The following is a 15,266-nucleotide window of genomic DNA, read 5'->3' as shown; positions in this document are numbered from 1 at the left end:
GTAGAAGTCATTAAAGGGGCAAAGTAGTTAAAATTAAAACAAAGTAGGAGACATTAAAGGAGCAAAGTACTTAAAATTAAAACAAATACGGTAGAGGTATGAGATAGCTGTAGTGAACAAAACAAAAGATACGACAAACAGAGGATGCATGAAGCAAACAAAACATATATAAGATAAGGTTGTTGTCTTGGCCTCCTGGTAATCAAACTTTGGTGAAACGCATATATTCCTTCTTTGATGGGAGATCAACCGTCTTGAAACCTTGAGAGAACATGTCTTTGGCTTGGTCATTGGTTACAGTAGGAGAAATGACAACAGGATCCCCTGACTTCCAGTTTGCTGGGGTTGCAACTTTGAACTTAGAAGCCTTCTGCAAGGACTCTATCACCCTCAGCACCTCATCCATGTTCCTCCCAGTAGTTGCAGGGTACAGAAAACTCAGCTTGATCTGCATTATCCCACCAATGTCACCAACATAAAAAATATATGAACTCATTAGTTTAACAGGTAGAAAATAGAGTGACACCTTCAGATCTGGGCCCACGATATGAAGAGCCCTGGAGGGTAGGTTTCCAGTGGAGTCTTTCTCATCAGGGTCAACCATGTTCAGTTTCTTGATGATTTCTCTCTCGGGATCAGAGATTATTGGATAATTCACTTTGCAACCTGGCTGCATGCAAACACAACCACAGTAACAGTATATTCATATTAGGATGAACTAGATCTGTGTGTTAAAAGTGTGAAATAAACTCACAGTATAGGCTTCGATGTCTTTGATCCACTCCTTGTGAGATTCCACATCATCACAGGATAAACCCAATAATTTCACTCCTCTCTGAGAAAACTCACTGGAATACTCAGCCATTTTGCCAAGCTCGGTGGTACAAACTGGGGTAAAATCACCTACAATGTACATTTATAAAATCAGCAAAACCATAAAAAAAATAAAAAAACTGATATAAAAAGAAGAATGTTTAGAAGAAAACACTTAGAACCTGGGTGAGAAAAGAGGATGGTCCATGCATCAGCACAGAAGGGATGGAGTTTGATTCTGCCTTGAGTTGTTTGAACATCAAGGTCAGGAATGGTGTCTCCGATGGTAAGGCCTGGCATTGCTTATGAGTTTTGTTTGTGTGGTGGATGAGGATGAGTGCGATTCAGATTATAAAGAGATGAGAGTTGCTTGCATGCAGAGTACGTGTCACCTTCGATACTAACGAGGTGATTGTCTTTTTGCTTACTTGTCATTTAACTGGGAAACTATTTCCACGTACACCTTAGCATTATCCTTTTCCCGCCCTCTTCTTATTATTTAGTAAATTTTAATTTCTTTTTCTTTTATTACATCCCTTGTGGTCATACTATGAAAAAGAATAACCCTTTTTCTTGTGACACTAAAAATTTTATACAAAACTGTGCAAAGAAAATATATATAATAACTAAAAATATATTGTTTTACAAGAAACTTAACTCAACTTAATTAATATTGAACTGTTGAAAATACCTTCCTAATATAATTAAAGTGGGAGAAATGGTCTACATTGTTTAGAAAAATGTAAATCGTCATCAACCATATAGTCTGTATTAGAGTTGACTATCCCAGAATAAACAGCATGTTTTGATTAATATAAATTTAGAAACATTTGTTGATATAACTTATGTCTAAAAAATTTCTTATATTCCATATTATATTTGATCCATTAAAAAAGATTAATTTTTAATTACTGAATATATTATTTAATTCTTTTTATAGGATTGATACTTTTATATGCTGTTATGTGCTGTAAGGATTAGTTCACTTCATCTATAATAAACATGTCATAAATACCATTTAAAATAGGTTATATGTTTTAATTTAAATATTAAAGACAAAATTTATAAATAATTAAATTTGGTTGTGTAACTATTTGTATATGACATATTAATGTGTCAGTGTTATTTATTAGAGTTTACAAAATTTATAAATAATTTAATTTAAACATTTTATTCAAAACCATATTAATGTGTCGTGTTATTTATTAGAGTTATTAATATTAATATTTTATTTTCTAAAATTAAATAATAATATTTTATAACTTTTAGTATGAGAATATATTTAAATTATTATATTTTTAATAAAATATATTTTTTCACACAATAATAAAATTAATAAAAATAAATAAACTAAGTTTAAACTAATTTTAATAATTATTAAAAATTCATCTATATTATATTGAAAAATAATATTTTACTATTAATTTTTTGTTACATATTTTGTTATAAACTATTCTGTAAAGCATAATAATTAGAGATCTGCACATTTTCAATCTCGTCTGGCACCTCTTTGTTAAAAATTTTAACTTTGTCCTTCTGTCACTTCTGAAATAAGAATATTTGACTAAATTTTTTTTTATGCATTTTATTTAAAAGTTTCAGAATTCTTTCTACCTACCTTTTCAATTTATTTAAAAATTGAAATTATGGAAAATTTAATTTTTTTAATTATTATTTTTGATAAATTTTATACAAATTATTGAATAATGGGATAAATATGTTTTTAGTCCCAACGTTTTTGGGTTTAGTCCCTATTTTAAAGTTGGCTTCATTTTTATCATTATGCTTAATGAAACATGTAATTTTTAGTTCTTCATAACCAACAACAACAAAGTTAATTGTCAGGTGCAAAATCAATTCTAATTTTGTTTCTAACTATAATTAAAATTAAAACAAAAAACTTAAATTGTAGGGTCAAAAAGAAGGGCATTACCGACGGCCCTACTCCGTCAGAAAGAGCCAAAATACCGTCGGTAATGCCTTTATTATCGACGGATTAGCGATGGTCAGTTTTATATTGGTAAATCGTTCGTCGCTAACAATTACCGACTTTACAGAAGGGTAAAGGACTTCGGTAATTACTGAAGGGCAAAAGTCTTCGGTAAATCCTTCGATATGAACCAGACAAAATTAAGTGATATTTGTATTTGTTATCTAACCACACAAACCTGCATAACATGTTCACAACACAGACAGACTTGCATAACATTTTCAAACCACAGATAGACCTCCATATTATACATCCCAAAATCATCCAATCATTAATTGAGTAAACAACAATATAATAACATCATTTGTATTGTTGAAATTTAAGAACTTGTATTTGTAAATGAAGTATGAAACATGAAACATAAAACAATATGTTCATCTAGCAAATGTAATGAAACAAAATCATAATGTAACATCCAAATGTTCGAACAACTATGTTCAATAACAAAATAAAACTAATAATCTACATAGTCATCATCAGAATGATCTTCATCATCCTACTGCTTTATAGATGGCTGGACTGGTGTGGGCTGGACTGATGTCGGTTAGATTGATGTGGGCTGCTGAGGGACGACGGGTGAAGGGGAGGGTCATGGCTGGGTCGGAGGGACGATGGAATAAATGTTTGAAGCTTCAGACAGCGCTCTCATGACCAAGGACTTAAAGTTTGTAAACTCGTTTCTCAATTCAGTGTATTCTTGTCTCAAATCACGATTTTCCTGGTCACGTTGTTGTAGTAGCTGTGTCAAGCGCTCGACGACCTCATTAGTAGTTGTGGTTGAAGAAGAAGGTTGGTGCTTTAGAGTACCTCCTCTTGCTGTTGTGTAGTTTGCAGCCAATTGTCCTGCATTGTACACTCGTCCCTTTTTCTTCCCAACCAACATTGACCCAACATTGTGTCCTACGGATGTCGTTGTCTTCATTACTCACATCATCCAGTGTAGGAGCTGACCCATGTTCGGATCTAACCTGTGAAAGTCTTGTAGAAAATTCTTCTTGTTCAAACATTAAAAGTTAGGGAATGATACAGTAACATAAATAAAAATTACTAGCTAGTAGTAGCAATGTTATTTGCTTACATGAGTCTTTTGAGACCTTTCATCAACGAATTCAGTAGTTCCCTTCCGAACATGAGTCAGTGCAAAGATCTCATCAACATGGACCGCCCGTCCTAAAGCTTGTGCCTGTAACATAATTTAGAGTTAGAAGTGTACATGAAATAGAAAATACATACGTTAATATGAAAGAAACATAAAAGTAATGAAGGTTTACCATACGAATGACATGCTCATGAATCGTGATTGACCACCGGTATGCAGGGTGCCACCCTTTTCAGAAGCTCTGTTCTTTTGGGCTCTAGCACACGTATTGCGAAATTCTGCTGAACTCCAATGAGCGAGTAAAGAGTTCCAAATGTGCTCGTCCACCTAGTAAGGCCGCTCCCCTACCAAGCGGCCATTCCTAAACATCTCTAACAGCCGATGATATGCTTTATTGTGAAAATTTCTTTGCATAGCAGTTTCATGTTCATGTTTTCATTGCACCTTCATCTGTTACAATAAACAAAAGAAACATTGATCAACGAACATACTAAAATAACAATGACAATTAGTTTAATGGGTTGTTCACCTTAAAACGCTACCAGAATGGCTCTTTGTCGTCTACAGGTATTGCTCCCCAAGTAGGCCATGAACTCAAATATTGTTGCTTAATTGATCGTGTGATGGCCTGGGAAGGACCCTGGATGAAAAAAAACCTGCATATAAAAATATAAAAAGTCAATCACATTAAGGCAAACTTAAAACATCAAAATAATTAAAAAAGGGATTAAAGTCTTACCCTCGACCAAAAGGCTCAATCCATGGTCGATCATGGAGAGGCGGGTCAACAACATCACCAGCTGAATCTAGATCAGCAGATGTTGTGGCGGTCTCAGAAGCCGGTATAGAAGATGAAGAAGGTCGAGAAGTAGGGTCAGGGGGAGGAGTGGAAGTAATAACCACAGGGGGAGGAAGAGTGTCTGCTATAGGGGGAGGACAAGGGTCTGTTGTAGAGGAGTAGGAGGGTGTACTGGAGGGGTATGATGAATGTCGTCTACAGCTAAAAGAAGGGGGGGGGGGGGGTCTGCTGCATGTGATGGTCCCACAGACGATGGACTGGGGGCAGTAGTGGTAGGCAGTGTAGCAGGCCCCCTAAGTACATAGTCTGGTGCCTACCGTTGCCTCTTTTTAGGCTTTGCTACCCCCTTTCCTTTATCAGGACGTGAAGAACCTTTTCCTATCATTACTGCATTGAAATGGTTACAAATAAAGTAAAACAATAGAAATGACTAAGGAAGGATCAATACAAATTAAAGTGAATGTAAAATAATTGCATACAACTTTTAAGGTGGTATTTTGCATAACTCAATTGGAATGTTTTTGAAATGCTAGTTAAATTTGCTACAATAGATGTCCAAGATTCAATCATCGTCATCATCATCTTCATCTTCTTCTTCTTCTTCTTATTCTTCTTCTTCTTCTTCTTTTTCTTCTTGTCGTCCTTATATTGGTGCTTCTAATTCATCTCCATCACCATTAGGGTCGTGCAATGCTGTTATACGTTCAACTTCAATAATTTCTTGTGCTTGTGACATTTGGTCAAGTTGGTAGGCGACATCTTCCTCAACCTCATTTGAGTCAATGTGACCTCTAGGCTTGGTTTGTATTACAACAGCCTAACCACGTTTGTCAATATTGCGGAATGGTGGATATGACACATAATAAACCTGTTTGACATTAGTTGGTAGAATGAAAGGATCAAACGGTCGATATCTTAATCTCATTTGTAGTTCAACAATGTTAAACCTAGGATCCATTCTAGTACTAGCTTTAGAAGGATCAAACCATTCACAATAAAATAGTACTACTTTGTTTGGAGAAGTAGTGTTGTTGTATGATAACAGTTGAAAAACTGTTATTTTCATGCTTAAAATTGATACTAAAAGCAACCTTTAACCCTTAGAAACTAGCTTGAAATCATGCTTTTGTTCATATTTTCATAAATAAGAGAGCTGGACAGGTTTATGCTTGATTTCAATGTTTTTGTGCAGGTTTTAAGGTGAATTTGGTGAAAGAAGTGAAGAAGGAGAGAGATGGAATCAGAAAAGAAATCAAAAAGTGCAAAAGGAGGAGCCGCAACTGCTGCTCAACGGCAGTTTACCGCTGAGCGGCACTCAGGAGCTCACGGGGGATCCGCTGAGGGGCAAAATGGCCGCTGAGGGAAAGAAACCAACTCACGCACTTACCGCTGAGCGGCACTTTTATGGGCTTGGGCCTAATTTTTCTGTAATTTACGAATAGTATATAAGCTTTAGGGTTTCCTAGGGTTTGTATCTTTGGTTGGGATGAAGCAAACACTCTCTTTTCCACCCCTTTGAAGGAGGATTTTGGATGCTCAGGCTACCTCTTCACCTTTCTAGGGTTTTATCTTTCATTCTTTCATTATTATTCATCTAGTTTCACCATGAATATGGTGAACTAAACCTTGTATTGTTGTTGGGGAATAAATGTAGTCTTGTGAAACTCTCATATATGGAATTTGTTTTTACATCTTATATTTAAGACCTATGCTTTCTTTCATCATTAGTTAGGGTTTTTCCTCTTTGCTCAATGCTTGCTTTGTTTAACTCATTCACTGCATGATTATTGATTTTGTCGATACGGGAACGTACGGGGAAGTCTAGATCTGGGGAATTTCTTCCAATAGTATATTGGTTGCCGTTAAGCTCCTACACTAAAAGAACTAATTATTAGGAATGCTAGGAATCGTATGAACTCGTAATTAGGGATAGGCCTTCTAGACAAGGTAATTTAGAGAGTGGCATTAACAATGATGAAAAGAATGTCGAATTCCTAGAGTATATGAGAGTGGATAAGATGAAATTAATAACCCCAACAACATACTCATCCATATATTCCATTGAAGTGCTTGTACTTTGTTTCAGCCATTGATCAAATTCATGCATACATGTTTATTTTCTGTTTTGCATATTAAACTCCATTTATTTCGTTCTTAAGTCTTAAATAATCAACGAATCACATAACTAAACTAGGCCGTGAGTCCTTTAGGAGAACGATACTTGGTCTTACCGAGTTTATTACTTGAAACGATTCGGTCACACTTGTCGATTGTTAAACAAGTTTGTGGCGCCGTATTTCGGTGTTCATAAATTTGTCATCAAGTTTTTGGCGCCGCTGCCGGGGACTTGGGTTTAACTGGTTAATTTGTGTGATTATTGATTATCTTTGACTTTAATTTTGAATTTCTGTTTTTATTTTTTTGTTTTTATTTTTTCTGTTTTTATTTTATTTTATTTTATTTCTGTTTTTATTTTTTCTGTTTTTATTTTATCTTCTCCTATATCTTTTTGTGCTAACAAAAAATTCTAGGGTTTTGTGTTCTTGTGTATGTAGGAGGCAATTCGAACTAGGAGCAAGATAATTGCAGAACCTCTTCTTGAAGGTTTGGACGAGAGTAGAAGGAGCAGAAGAATCAGAACATCTAGAGAACTCTTTCCTTCTCCGGAAACTCTGTTGCAACCATCACCACAGGGTTCTGACCATAGCACAGAAAATATGGAGAACAATAATAACAGAAGAACTCTTGCTGATTACACCAATACAGCTAGACCTCAACACTTTAATAGTATAGCAAGACCTAGAGTCAACGCAGCTAACATGGAGGTTAAACCAGCATTGATCCAACTGGTGAAGAGCAATCAATTCAATGGGTTATCTCATGAAAGCCCATATGAGCACCTCACTACATTTAATGAGATTTGCAACACAGTCAAAATCAATGGGGTGCCAGATGAAGCGATCAAACTTAGCTTGTTTCCTTTCTCATTAGGAGGCAATGCTAAGCTTTGGTTAAATTCTTTTCCAGAGGGAAGTTTCATAGAGTGGGAAGCAGTGGTAACCAAGTTTCTAAATAAATACTTTCCACAATCAAAGGTGAACAAAGGCAAGCAAGAGATTTCTTCATTCAGGCAGGGCATGGAAGAATCACTGGGTCATGCATGGGATAGATACAAAAGTTTGCTACGAAAAACACCCACGCATGGATTCGATGAAGTGGAAGTAGTCCTTACCTTCCTTGGAGGTATTGGTTCACAAACCAAGATGATGCTTGATGCCTCAGCAGGAGGAAAGATTAAATGGAAAACTCCAGAGGAAGCAACAAAAATTATTGAAAATATGGCTACAAGTGATAATGAGCTCAACAGTGAAAGAGGAGCTCCTCTGCAACAAAAAGGAGTTCTTCAATTACAAACACATGATGCCTTGCTAGCACAAAATAAAATTCTAACTCAACAACTGGAAGCTCTTACAAAAACACTTGCACAATTGCCTAAAGAGTTGAAGACTGCTGCACAGGTACAATCTCAGTTGTGCGAATTATGTGGAGGTGACCACATAAATGGTCAGTATGCCTTTCCAGCAGAAGCTTTGGAAGATGTGAACTTTATGGCCAACCAGTTTCCATACCGTCAAGGGAACTTCAATCAAGGGTGGAAACCACACCCAAGCATTGGTCAAGGGCAGAATGGGCAGACTGGACAAAATGGTCAATTCAACAAGCAACAACAACAACCAACTCTATGGCAACAGTTTGCTGCATTTAACGAAAGGTTTACAAAGATGGAAGAGAGAAGAGAGAGAAGAGAGGAGTAGAGAGAGAGTGGGCAGTCAGAAATGCCGCTCGGACGCCGAAGAATGGCCTATTTACGCTCCTTGTGAGAATTCTACCAATTTTTATTGCGTTCTAAGCACTGGACTGACATATTTGCTCCCTAAGTTTCATGGTTTTGCAGGAGAATGCCCACATAGACATTTTCTTGAGCGCATTTCCGCATTCATTACAAGGAGTAGCTAAGGATTGGAAAGACTCTCTTCCTCTAAGAGCATTTACAGATTTAGGATATCTTGAGCATCAGTTTCTAAGCAAATTTTACCCTGTGCAAGATGGATACAGCAACGGTCCTGGATGGAATGACCCTACCTTGGAATGGTACAGTGCTCCACAGCAATATCAGAAAGCACCATCTTAGGATACTTTTATGCCTCCGCCAGTCCAGCAATACGAGAGTCAGTAGTATGATGCTCCTATTCAAATAGCTCCTCAGCTTTCTTCTTCTGAACCTACAATGAAGGAGTTACTGGAGCAGATAACCATGAAGAGCATTTAGTTCGAGCAAATCCAACAGGAAACTCAAGCTGCCATGAAGAATCTGACTGATCAGATCGGGCAGATGGCTACTCAACTCACTGAGGAACAGTCTCAAGATTCAGAGAGGCCATTTCAAAATGTTAAGATTCCAGATGATGATGACAGTGCCATCGACATAGGAGATGAGGATCAGAGTCATGAGTTTACCACTGTACCACCTACTTTCCCATCGTCCTACGTCCCTACTCTTGCACTTGAGGAGACTGACGAATATCTTGAGGATGAGGCAAGAATAAGCAGTACTTTTGAGCTAGGTAGACCACCTTCATCTTTCCACACTTTAGCAATCTTCAAGGAAGTGGAGGTAAGCATACCGCAAATTGATTATTCTGTTGATTGTGTTAATAATGATTATGCTGTTGATTGGTATGCTGATGATTATATAGTTGTTGATTCTGATTTTAATTTTTCCTCTGTGCATGATGAGAATCGCTTTTTACTATCACACTCGAATGATTATTCTCCATGCATTGAACATGAATCTGAATCTGCGGTTAATATAGTTTCTAATTTTGAAATTGATTCATGTTCTGAGGATGTATCTGAGGTTCAGCCTGTTACACTGGATTTGGGTGTTATACCTCTGCATGACCTTTCTTTGGAGGCATATTGCACTAACCCTATTGCAGGAGGTACACATGAATTTGATCAACAAACTCCGACAGTGGACAACAAAGGTGCTGACACTGACCAAAGTTCGAAGATCAACATGCACCTACTGAATCCGCTCAGTAACAATATTTGCTGCTTAGATCCGGCGGTGGAGGATATTTCCCTGCTTGATCAGATTTGGAGGATGAAGCAGTTTTTCCTATTAACTTTCGTGCTGGATCCTAAAGAGGAAGACATCTCCCTACAAGTCCAAAATTGGCAATTGCCACCATAACCAGGGGAGTTTTCCTGTTCCTTCTTCCCTTAATTTTCTTAGTTTGCGAATTAGGGGAGAATTCTGATTTTCTTAGTTTACGAATTGTTATCTTTTAAAAAAAAATAAATAAATAAATTTTAAAAAAATGTGTGTTCTGTTTCAGGTCTGTTATTTTGTTAATGTATGTTTTGTAAATATGTGTTTTGTCTGCTTTGATATTTTGTGTTCGGTATTAGGTATTTTGTTTTGTTAATGTGTGTTCTATTTTTTTTTATTTAGTTTTTGTTTAAAAAAAAAATTTCGAAAATTCAAAAAAATTGTTTTGCGTAGTCCATGTTTTGTGTAGTCCATTGAAAATTTTGTTTATCATTTTCACTTCAGATCTCATTTTTTTCAATTTTCCTTATTTCCTTCACTGTAAATATAATTTCTTAGTTGTTTCATATAGATAATTGATTGAAAATTTTGTTTAGACTAAGAAAAGATTTCATTCATAAGAGCAAAATTACAGTAATGGAGAAAAGGAGATTTACCAGATCTGAAAATAAAATTGCAGTAGAAATTTGTAAAAAAGAAAGTTGTTCGGGGGTCGATCATTTCTGATCATTAATATTACAGACCATAAAAAAAACACAAAAATAAAATAAAACACAATTTAAAAAAACATAAGGGCAATTCCAGTCTCCTTGGGGAGACTACTCGTCGGCCGAGGGCAGTCGCAGAGAGAGTTCGACAGAAGGAGGCTTCTCCTGGAACCGAAAGACGGGAGGGACCTCAACTTTGACTAGAACAGGTGGGATCGGAAAGAGATCGAGTGTCACTCGATCTGGCACTGTTGGCGTTGTCCTTGAAAGATCTAATATAAAAAAAAATTGAAATGGTTCAAAAAAAAAAAACTAAAAAAAGATATATATATATATATATATATATATATATATATATATATATATATATATATAATTACCATTTTTCTTACTATCCATGAAAGGCGGCAGGAGGGGTATTGGGGAGTAGGACGTAGAGGCGATGCTTCGTTTGAGGCATCTCTGTTTCTCGCGGTATCCATAGTTCTGGAACCAGCAGTAGACGCTGTATTCCCCGATCTCCCCGTATACCTTAAGCCTAGTCGTGATTTCGTGAACCTGTTCTCTGTTCGGGTTTCTTATCCCGAACGCGAATAATGCCTCCGGTAAGGCCACTTGTTCTCTTGTTGGTGCCCATCTTTAATACGCTATCTTGTCTTGAACTTGCATGTTTGTTAAATTTTGTTCCATTTTTTTCTAAAAAAAAAATATATATATATTATTAGTTTTCTTTTATCTTAGGTTTGTCTAGTTTTAGGTCCAGGTCCTTGCAAAGGGTTCTAACGGATCTATGTCCAAACTCGTTTTTGTCCATATTTCGTTTTTAGGGAAGGGATTAACGACGGTTTTCCCGTTTATCTTTTCCATTTTCGGTTTAAAAAAAATAAATTTGAAAGGGCAGGAAAGCATAAAGAGGGGGCACGGGGAGAGGACAGGTAAAGCGTAAAAAATAAAGGAAAGCAGGAGAAGAGAGGGAGTAGGTAAGGAAAGATGGAACGGAAAAGGGAGAGGGAGAGAAAAGCTGAGAAAGCGCAGAAAGAAGAAAAATGAAAGAAAAAAATAATAAAAGGAAAGGGAGATCCAAGTGCAGTGGACTTACCTGGAGAAGTAGGGCTGGCAGAGAAGCTCCTCGCGATTCTCAGACTCTTCAGGAGGCACGGTGGCAGAGGCTCCGCGCAGACTCCAGACGCTCAGAGGAGAGAGAGAAGAGAGGAGTAGAGAGAGAGTGGGCAGTCAGAAATGCCGCTCGGACGCCGAAGAATGGCCTATTTATAGCCAAATTTTTTTCACTGTAGCAACAGTTCCGGTCGTTGCCACCGAAACTGTTTTCACAGTACCGGTCATCCTTTTAAAAAAAAAATTATTAGCATCTACTGATGGGTGCTAGGTGATTTAGACATCTGCTGATGGATGTCATTGACAACATCTACTGATGGATGTTACTGAAAATTTCTTCCCTTTTTCCTACCTTTTATTGCACTTGTTTATAATATGTTTCCTGTTTTGATTGCTGATGTATGCTTAGAACACATTGAGGACAATGTGTAGTTTAAGTGTGGTCTATTGGGAGAGATTCTGATTGTTCTTTGTTTAGTGTGTTAAATTTTTGTTTTTGAGTGTTAAATTTTTTCTGTTTTAAATTGTTTTTAGTGTGTTTTGTGTGCAATTTTACATTTTTCTCTTCATCTCTGGACTCTGTTAAAGTTGTAGACTCGTCTTTCATTTCACTTGATTGATACTCATGGCATGAAATCTTTGCTTTTCTCTGCTTGGAAAATGATTATGATGTTTAAGAGGTTGATTTGATCGTGACAAACACCCTGTGTGAGAATTTGAGCCACTTTATTTCTTTCTTGCGTGCGACATGTCTCTTGATTGCTTGCACATGTGCCTTGTCTTGACTCTTGTTGATGATTCTTGATGGATATGCATGTTTAGAAATGATAAAGGCATTTTAATTCTTGAGCCTCATTAGCCAAATAAGCCTACCCTGTTATTATTATTTGATAACCCCTTTGAGCCTATATTGTATCCATTTCTTTGTTTTAAAGCTCATACACTCGACCTAAGTGAAAAACCATGATTACCTTAACCTTAGGAAATTTTGGAGCTTTGGAAGTGTTTTGGGAATAAGTGTGGTCTCCGTGGGGATTCTTATAAATTGGCTAGTTGGTTCCTCATCTTGTTTTATTTTTGAAATTATGATCCTGTTGAGTGATAAAGAAAGAAAAGAAAAGAGACAGGATAAAAAAAAAACAGTTTTGTGAATAATGGAGTCAAGAAGAGGATCGAATTAGAGGTTTGGGTGTGATTTGATTGTGTTTACACTTGTTCCCCATTACTCCTCTATTTTCTGTGGTTTGTAGCTACTTATCCATATTTATCCTCCCCTGTCCTTGGCCCCATTACATCCGTAAAAGACCTTTTGATTTAAACGTGCATATACTTCTGAGTGTTGATTTTAGAGGCTTGCCAAGTCTGTTTGTGTTTGTTTTCTTGAGTACATTGAGTTGACACTATTTACCTTAGACACTCGAGAGAAACACTGTTAGTGCATCTGTGAGGTTTCGTTACTTTTGATTCACCTCTTGAGCTGATTGATTATTTTGCCATACTTTGAATTGCTTGAATAATTTCATGAGTATCTGTTTTCTGTAATTATGTGTCGGATATTGTCTACCTCTTTTCGTTGTCCGGATTTCTTGAGAACTGTAAAATTCTTTTCTTTTATTTTTCGTATGAGTCTTTGTTTTCTATGTTCTGAGTTTGTGTCGTACACCTAATGTCCTTTGAACTATTCCCTGATTTGCGTCTTGATTTTGCCCAGAAGTGCAAAAGACTAAGTGTGGTCTATTTTGATGAGTCGATATTTGATTCACTCCACTTAGTTTATTGTGCTAGAATTAACCAGGGAATTGTGCTTAAATGTCCGTTATTTTCCCGTTTTTACTAATTGTGCTTAAATGGCCCAGAAATTCTTATTTTGTCTAATTTGAATGATTTGAGCTAATTATTTGCATTATTAATTACAGGAAAAATTTGGAAATACATTTTGGGACAAAAGGAGTATTTTATTTTGTCTTTGGAAAAGTGGACTTCAAGTGGTGTGTTTAGAGAAAAGGGCGGTGCAACAAGAAATAAAATGGAAGAAAACAACAATTGGATTAAGAGGAACTTTCGGACCAGCAAACTAGCCATGAAGGGGGTGTGCAATCGGAAGAAAATCAAATTAGGTGCTGGGACATCTTTGATTGGAAGTACACGGTCCAACATAAATCACACTTCCAGCAGCTATCCAAGAGGCCCACGGAATTAGCAATCCAGCCGAAGAAAGAAAGCATGGGAAATAAAGTGGTAACAACACGTGGAGAAGATGCATGTCAGCAAGACATACAAGCATGGAGATATTATTTTCCTTGCTGCAATTGGGAGACCGAAGGCTGCACTCATTCACGCTCGGGAAGAATAACTGCCACCTCCAGAAATGCAGAGAGAGTGGCACGCTTGCTGCCACGACATGATGGGAAACGTCTGTTGTTCAGATTTCTCTGAAAAGAGGAGTGGAAGAATTATTTTTGAAAGGGAGGTGGAGAATAAGAGAAGGTGGATGGCCAGGGAGATTCTCCAACAACAACTCTCGGTCTCATCCTTTTTCCAGGAGAGGAAGAAAAGTGGAGAACGATAACATCCAGTTGCATACACTTCTAGAGAAAAAACTCTCTGAGTTTTGCTCTCACTTTTGGCTCTTGCTTTTTGAGAATGTTGGTTTGAGAGAATGTCGCTTTGAGAGAGGAGAACTGACCCAGAGGTGGAGAGATGGATCACGGCTGAATGGAGAGACACCAGGACTGCATCCAGCTGCCCTTGGAACGTACACGACCAGCTGCACTACTAAGGGAAGAACACGGTCATCCTTGTAACGTTGCATGAGAGAAGAAGCAAGTTGAGTTTGGTCTGCAAGCCACCTAGAAAGCACACGTTCAGCAGCCACTACCATTCTCGGTTTGCCTTAATATTATTTCTGCTGCAACGTGTTCTCACTCTCTCATGATAACTTGAATGTTGTTGTATTTTAATTCTTGAACTGCTGGAATGTACTGTTATTTTATTAGCTCATCACTGCAATTTTATTAGCATTGGCTTATCTTTGCAATTCAAGTTCTTTACTCAACTGAATGTGAATCTTATTTCCGCATGCTTAGTGTTGAATCTTATTGTCGTGACCTTGGTCTTTCTTTGAGCAAAATTTTATTCAATGAGAGATTACATTTAGCTCATCACTGCAAATTTACTAGCATGATCTGTCGTTGCAATTTAATCTGTGTTGTTGATTGTCTGCAATTTGATTTTTACGTTCGTTTCTTATCTGCACGTTTCTAATTCTACTGTTATACTGTCATACCGTTCGGTCTGTTAGAGACCGAACGACTCGTTCATTTATGCGTACGTTTATCGTTCGGTGAAAACCGTTCGGCTTCGGTGTTCATGCTTGTTTAGAGACCGCTCGATATTAATCTCCATACCGTTCGGTAACCTGTAGGGCCGTTCGGCCTTTACTTTCTGCTTGATTACCTTTTAGCTGTTCTGTGCGCGTTCGTTGCTTTTGTTAATCATACCGTTCGGTTACTCTTAGAACCGTTCGGCCTTAATGTTTTCCACAATTTCATCTGTTGTTTTCTTAACGTTCGGCCTAGGTGCAAAACCATTCGGTCTCTAACTTCACTGTTAGAGATCGTTCGTCC

The 15,266-nt window shown here is 37.1% G+C and overlaps 1 protein-coding gene across 1 annotated transcript; it reads right to left on the bottom strand.

The window, feature by feature from the left end:
* Positions 1-10: 10 nt before the first annotated feature.
* Positions 11-1,153, bottom strand: LOC108319109 (1-Cys peroxiredoxin). The gene is made up of 4 exons (XM_017550131.2): positions 996-1,153; positions 755-903; positions 527-670; positions 11-448 (listed from the first exon to the last, which is right to left on the bottom strand). The coding sequence occupies exons 1-4, from the start codon at positions 1,111-1,113 to the stop codon at positions 203-205; spliced, it is 657 nt and encodes a 218-aa protein (XP_017405620.1). The 5' UTR covers positions 1,114-1,153; the 3' UTR covers positions 11-202.
* Positions 1,154-15,266: the final 14,113 nt, after the last annotated feature.

This window comes from Vigna angularis, chromosome 1 (genome assembly GCF_016808095.1).
Source record: "Vigna angularis cultivar LongXiaoDou No.4 chromosome 1, ASM1680809v1, whole genome shotgun sequence".
NCBI lineage: Eukaryota > Viridiplantae > Streptophyta > Magnoliopsida > Fabales > Fabaceae > Vigna > Vigna angularis.
The sequence above is the reverse complement of the archived record's forward strand: the minus strand, read 5'-3'. Positions and strand labels throughout refer to the sequence as shown.

What these genes read in the sequence shown, in the direction of transcription:
- LOC108319109 (XM_017550131.2), bottom strand. Translation starts at nt 1,113, where the DNA reads ATGCCAGGCCTTACCATCGGAGACACCATTCCTGACCTTGATGTTCAA. An exon ending in CATCCTCTTTTCTCACCCAG is followed by an intron (nt 904 to 995) that starts GTTCTAAGTGTT and finishes TGTACATTGTAG; the next exon opens with GTGATTTTACCCCAGTTTGT. An exon ending in TCGTGGGCCCAGATCTGAAG is followed by an intron (nt 449 to 526) that starts GTGTCACTCTAT and finishes GGGATAATGCAG; the next exon opens with ATCAAGCTGAGTTTTCTGTA.